Source organism: Barbus barbus (genome assembly GCF_936440315.1).
Source record: "Barbus barbus genome assembly, chromosome: 1".
In the NCBI taxonomy this organism is placed as follows: Eukaryota; Metazoa; Chordata; class Actinopteri; order Cypriniformes; family Cyprinidae; genus Barbus; species Barbus barbus.
In genome coordinates, this window is record NC_136729.1 from 17140921 (window position 1) to 17148489 (window position 7569).

Sequence of the window (7569 nt, forward strand, 5' to 3'; positions counted from 1 at the left end):
TGATCATTCTAGAAGAAATTTTCAGACGGCATATATATATATATATATATGTCAATTTCCAAAAAAAAAGGGTCGCAGCTTAATGTCCATGGTAAAATGTGGGTTCAATGGCCTAACCAGTTGACAACCACTGCATTAGAGCACAGACAAAGTTATTATTACTTATCCATATAGCAATGTTTATTATGGAAATCTATTCAGTATTGTTACATAACCCATTGTGATGCAATAAAGAAGGTCTAATTTAACAATGTTTATCCTCCAAAACAGACAGAACAGAGAGAGTGTAGAATGGCAAAAAGGTTCCGGCAAAATACATTAGATGTATTTCTTAAAAAAAAGCCTAAATTGAAAGACACACACACACACACACACACACACAAACACGCGCACACACACACAGAGAAACACTATAGCAAATAGCCTGTAAATAGTTTGTAACATGTAAAACATTATATTGAATAAAAAATATTTCACAATCATCTACATGTCTGTCTATTTTGAAGTTTAGGCTATATGTAGTACATTTGTGGGTGTTATTATAGCACAATTCTTAACACCTTACTTCGGACCTCACTAATTTTCAAACCCTGGTTACGGCCTTGGCCATAATCTCACATCCAATCGCCTCTTGCAGCGTAGCTACTATTCTCAGGCAGAGATGAATATTATTGGTTCAGGGGGTCGCGTGAAAGAGGTGTAAATGAAAACTGTTTAGAAAAGAGTGCGCGCGCACCTCCTTTTGAGGAAGATTGTCATGTGACAACACAGAGGGCGCTTGAGGAGACACAGAAAAAGGGGGACAGACGCTCACAGACTTTAGCACACACAGAGAGAAGTCCGGGTGAGACCACGAGAGAAGACTTTGAGATTTTGATTCTGTGCTGAAGTTATAGACTAGCCTATAATGGAGAGCAATTCATAAACTCCTAAAACAAACGAATGAATCGCTCTGCAGAGGCCTAACTTGCTTAAAACTTTTTGCAAGGATGGATATTAAGTGAGTGTCAGCGGAAGCACCTGTAGCCTATTTATTAAGATGTCTGACTTTTCACTTCGGATGAGTGTGCGATTTTCAACAAACTCGGTGTTTTGAAGATATTCATCACTGAACTCAAGGTAGCCTAGTTCACTCGGGAAAATGCCTCGTCCTGGAAGAAACACGTACAGCGATCAGAAGCCGCCGTATTCGTATATTTCTCTCACCGCTATGGCCATTCAGAGCTGCCCGGAGAAGATGCTCCCGCTCAGCGAAATTTACAAGTTCATCATGGCCAGGTTTCCTTATTATCGGGAAAACACACAGCGCTGGCAGAACTCTCTTCGCCACAACCTTTCCTTCAACGACTGCTTCATCAAGATCCCTCGGAGACCGGACCAGCCGGGTAAAGGCAGCTTCTGGGCTCTCCATCCCAGCTGCGGTGAAATGTTTGAAAACGGGAGCTTCTTGAGGCGCCGCAAGAGATTCAAAGTGATGATCACCTCCGAGCACCTGCAAAAACCCTCAGACGCAGCGCATTACCTCCAGCAACAAGCGAAACTCAGAATGACCGCTTTAGGGACACATCTACCTCACATGACCAGCTACAACTTAAGTGTGTCTCAACCCTCCACTTTCAAACACCCCTTTGCCATTGAAAACATCATTGCCAGAGATTACAAAATGCCAGGAAGCCTTGCTTTCTCCACCATGCAGCCCATGTCTACGGGTTATCAGATACACAATCAGTTGACCACGGCATGGCCCCACATGTATAGCAGTAACGTGATAGATGCTGAGTATACTGCCTATGGAGTACCACTCAAACCCCTGAGTCATGGCGCGCAAAGTTTACCGGCGATCCCTGTGCCAATCAAACCCGCTCCAGCTTCGGTTGCGTCCATCCCGGCGCTGCATGCGCACCTTCCAGCGCTCCTCTCCGGCTCTTCAAAATCCCTCAGCCCGACGTCTCCCAGCCAGAGCAGCCCCGCTACACCGAGCCCGACCTCGCTGCTCCATTCGGTCGCCGTGCACTGTCAAGAGGTCACTTAAAACTTTAAGAGGGACTTCAAACTTTCCTTACACATCCACCCTGATTCACTGGCACCGACCATAAGGCAAGACAAAAAAACTGACAGTATAGGCTATAGGTACAAACCATCTTATCCGAAACCTGTGAAATGATAGAAAGTGACTATTTAAAAGAAATACAGTGGAATTAAATATTCTGTTTACTTATTGCTCAATTTGTATATGACATAGCCATATGTCATGAATTTAGCCTACCTCATGTTATCAGAGGTCAAGAATCCTATTGAAAAATGCACAACGGATTATGAAAATGAAAATGCGAGAACAACCGTAAAGAGTTTTTGACAAATAAAGTTCATGAAGCAGAATTACAAAGACGAACATTCTCCATGTAGATCATTTTACGTGTAACTTAAAGTTTTGGGCTATTTTTAAACCATTAAGTTTCATCGAAAAAAACAGACAAAAGACTGAGAATCGCATGTATAAGCACAGATGCTGCAGTGTTTCCGTGTGGCAGTGTAGAAATATAAAAATGGAAAAACTCCTACAATGCACTTTTGGTGTGACGTTACAAATATCGAAAGGGATGTTGTTCTGTGAACAATGCTCAGCCTAATTTATCCGCTTCGTTGAAAATATAGTCAAAGCTGTTGTATATAAGTTTTCTGTATAATGTTGACATGCTCTGATGTAGCCTACTAGCATGCTGCTTTTCACGTGTACTTAAATAAATTATAAACTTAGTCATCAAACCTCATTAAAATATCCTGAGACTTATGTCATTTTAATTTACATAAAAGAGTTGCTCAGTATTATTAATATTACAGTTGAAGAGATTTGTTTCAATGCACGGTAAAAAAAAACAAAAACAAAAAAAAAAACAATAATAGACCTAATGAACAACATGTATTAATAACCTAATTACATGTTGTAAATTGCTTTTTTAAATTTAAAGGAACAGACAAACAATCCTGAGCTCAAAACACACTTGTTGGGCCAATGGTTAAGGGTGAAAGCAAGAACTTTGTTTTTATGTTTCGTATTGCAGAAATTTAGTAAAATCGGCAGGGAATTGATGAAATTAAAGAAAGCATGCCTGCATAACTTAATTAAAATCAATGAATCCGAATCGAGATTGATTCATATTTTTAGTTAGTGACATGCAATATGAACAAAGCTGCTGTTGCATATTTTGCTTATTTCCTCAGTCGTGACCAGTTGCAGAGACCTTTTGAATTCTTTTCAGAAATGAATGGTGTCTTCTTCCTCTGACATGTGTCTAAACAGAATACATTTACAATACATAGTGTAGAGCTAATGCCCCCCAAAAGTATTTTAACAGCTTTTGTTCCAACGAAAACAAATAATAATGTAATAAAAAAATTAAATTTGTAAAAATATATTAATGTCATTGGCATTTAAGAAAATATCAGTGGCATTTAAGAAGTGCCTTAAGAAAAATATCATAAGAACACTTTTGGGGAAAAAGAAAAAAACATTTAACAAAATAGATACTTCAAAGTTAAGATAAAGTATTTGTACACTTTCTGGTTTGCTAAACTGGAACATGCCCATATTTGATGTGATGAAGTACCCATTACTCACATCTTAAGAAGAACTGACTTCATACATCAATGAAAAATACATGACCAGTTGGCTTACAACAAAATAACCATAGTAAAACAAAAACAGCTTATTTAAGTTAGTTCTGAGATTTTTTTGTGGCTCAAGTTTCCAAATATTTTGAGCCCACATAAATTAAATTAATCTATGATCTCAGGCTATATGAACCAAGAAATGTCAAGAGATGTTCACTCACTTGTGCCTTTTTTAACTTAAACACATTTTGTCCATCAAAATAAAAAGCTCCTATTTTTCTATACATTTATTTTAATAATATAAATTACTCAGTTAACTTTATCCTACTGATATGGGGAACTGAAGAACATAATTCTTCAACTGACAGTCTTTCTGCTACAGTTCAATAAGCCACAACTTCTACTGTCTAGACATATAAAATAACAGAAAAACACAAGAGGCAATTCAAGGCTTTCTTCAGTTGTATTTGCAGCAGGTTTTTAAAACAAGACATTTACAACAGTAAATGTGAACAATGAATTTAGGCCATGTTATATACTATGATCTGATGAAGAAATAAGCATTTTTCAATTCTTTACATTTAAATGGAAGTGAAAAAAAGTATTCTAGCTTTGATAGCATGAATTCAGTACTGACACATGACATCATGAGATATTTGTTTTGCTAGGTGATCAAAAACATCAGACAACAGGTATATATTGTAGTCATACTAAAGGTTAGTCTAGGTTGTTTGTTCACTACATATAACATTTCATACACAACTTTAATTAAACGAATGCATTAAAATTGAGAAACATCCAAGGTAATTAGCATGTGTAATTTTTCCATTTCTTAATGCACGTGGGCAGTGGCCTGAATAATGAGGCAGCCTTACCCCGGGACACAAGAGATGGAATGGACAGGAACCTGTTATTTATAATCACTAGAAAAACTAATGTCATCAAGCTTGAAATCAATTCATCGAACTTATTTGGAGGGAAATGTTGCCCGCAGTAAGCTAAATAGCCTTATTTATTTCTCTCTGTGACGTTATTAATTTGGGGCGTCCAAAATACCTGAACATGCGCAGGCAGGGGATGGCAGGGATATTTATATGGCCATAAATCAACAAGATGTGGAGCCTGAAGAGTGAAAATCAAACACACACAAACAGACTGTGTGTGTTCATAAGTCTTTAAAGACCTGTTTAACCAAAATAGCGGTTACCACCCTTCAATAACCACCTTATTCATCCAATATATTTAGAATGAAAGAATCTTTTAAAACATGAATCTTTAAATGAATAAAAATTAATGAGCATAAAAAATACAGCACTGTTGTGTGCGCGATTTCTCCCCTGACAATGACTCTTGTACAGGATTCACAGTGCAAGAATATTTGAGCTAAGCCGTAATAATCAGCATGGCTGTAGCTGAAAGTAGCAGCAGGTGCAGGGGAGACTCTCTGCTCGACCCAGCTAAACGCCTGTGTGTGCATGAAATCACTGTGTCAACATTTAATTCATGCTCCTATGCAGAGACTGTGCGACAAATTACACCACTGGGTGGGACTGCCAATATTAGCTCAAGAAACAACAGCTCACAGCAGTTAAATGGTCATCCATTGACCACTGGATTTAGGATTTTCCTGGACTTATGCTAAAAAGCAAAATACTAAAAGTAAACATTGTCAAAGCGATCTAAAACATTGTATAATCTTCTACAGGTTGTAAAACACTGAATTTTATTATCAATGTTTGCAGACCTAAATCTGTCTCCATATGAAAAGATGACGGATCACAAAATTATTTAAAAAAAAGTATTGTGAGTAAACACGCTCAAGTTTTTGGAGTGGAATAAGAGCAGCAAGGACTGTTTGGTCAGCCATAAAACATCAGCCAGCAAACACTGGCCAGGACTATTGTGTCCCGTCAATGCACTTCACTCCTTTCAACATGTTGCCAGGCGACTGGATGCGTTGACACAGCGATGCTGGTCTGAGTGATCAATCCCCTGCATGTCTGTGTGTTTGGTGTTGTGAGTGGGCAAATGCTTTTGCTTTGTCTCACTAAGAGACCTCCAGTGAGAGGAACAGCACCCTTTTGTGTGAGTTTTTTAGTTTACAACACACAATGTAAAAGTGGCTGATGTGTGCCCAGTGCCAAAAAACACTAAAAAGTACAATAATTGAGAGTTTCTGTCTTCTTCAAAGGAACAATCATTAAATGCACTAGGTAAATAAATAATAACCAAAAACTGATTTTTCACTTTTAACATTTAATCTGTTGTATTATTATTATTATTTATTTATTTTTTTTGCATTCTGCATTAAAAAGGTTTTGGGTCAGTAAGATTCTTCTTTAACAGAAATGAATACTTTTATTCAGCAAGGATTATAAATGAAATTGATCGAAAGGGAAAGACTCTTATTGACTTTTAAAAGATTATTTTTCAAATAAATGCTGTTCATTTAAACTTTCTATAGGCTACTCTCAAAATATTATAACTTTAATCTCGTAATTGCTACGACTTAATTTTTGTAATTCTGATTTTTTTTCCCCTCAAAATATTTTGAGTTTATTCTCAAAACATTTATTTTCAAATTATTAAATATTTATTTTCAAAATATTTAGTGTTTATTCTCGAAATATTTCCACTTAATTCTCGTAATTGACTTTTTTCTCAAAACATTATGACTTTAACCTTGTAATCTTAGATTTGTTTTAAAAAATGTGGCACTAAAACACCGTCAAACAAACTAAATATATCATGGTTTCTAAAAAACAGTTTTCAACATTGATATATGTTTCTTGAGCATTAAATCAGCATATTAGAATGATTTCTGAAGGATCATACGACACTGAAGACTGGAGTAATGATGCTGAAAATTCAGCTCTGCAATCACAGAAATAAACGGCATTTTAAAATATATTAAAATTATTTAAAAAAAGTTATTTTAAGTTATAAATATTATAACGTAAACGTTCCTAAAACGTTAAAAACTTTACTTACCCCAAACTTCTGAACGGTAGTGTGCACATTATTGGGTCATGCAAGAAAAAAGGCTTGTAATAAGAAGAAGCCCTCAAGGAGATTGGTTTCAGAACACTCACTAATACAAAGTAAGATTCTGATCTGATAAGGTGGCGCCAATGACCCTCCACCTTCATAACAGCAGATGATTGACAGCCTGAAGATGACGGGGCCTCCAGCTGCTGCTCTTGTGCAACGCTGACAACATATATGCTGAAAGAAACATGCAACAATATCACTTGCAGGTCTCCAGAAGTGTCAGTATTAACTGTTGAAGACATTTTTTTTTAGTTTAATCAAGTTCAGTCAAGGAAACTGTCACAAGTCCCAGCTGGAAAGTAAAATTCTAGGTATGAAACATTTCAAACTAATATGCAGTATCAACCTGCTTTTCCCCTTACACATTAGGAGAGTAAAGGAAGGCAGGGTTGCCAGGTTTTCACAACAAAACCCGCCAATCGCTACACAAAACTATCCCAAAATCGCATTTCGAGGGGTGTCCCCAGGTAAAAATAGCTTTTCTGGGGGTCACTTAAACCTGTGGCCATGAAAAACAACCCGCCACAACAGTATTGAAGTATCCCAATTCCACGGGATAACCACAGACTTGGCAACACTGGAGGAAGGTAAATCACCAGTATAATAATCAACTACAGGCAAGTAGATAAACAGATGGCTAAAGATTTGACATGATAACTATGCTTCAGGACATCACTTTTCCTAACAACCAGTTCACACAAACAGTCATTTTCACGAAAACAATGCAATGATTAACACCCCACCTTAACTGCAGTTCTTCTCTGAAGCTCTAGGGTATCTTCAGCTCTCAGGTGTTGTGATGTTTTAAATGTGTTAGTGTAATGACAGACTGAGCCCTGCTGTTTCCCCTGCAGCCGCTGACTGACAGGTTGATTTAGACCGAGCAGGAATCTTCCTTGTTTCTCA

At 37.2% G+C, this 7569-nt stretch overlaps 1 protein-coding gene across 1 annotated transcript; it reads left to right on the forward strand.

The window, feature by feature from the left end:
- Positions 1 to 1141: 1141 nt before the first annotated feature.
- On the forward strand, positions 1142 to 2032 carry LOC306868699 (forkhead box protein B1-like; the record flags this gene model as incomplete). The annotated part of the gene is made up of 1 exon (XM_079414990.1): positions 1142 to 2032. One exon carries the CDS (start codon positions 1142 to 1144, stop codon positions 2030 to 2032), a length of 891 nt encoding a protein of 296 aa, XP_079271116.1.
- Positions 2033 to 7569: the final 5537 nt, after the last annotated feature.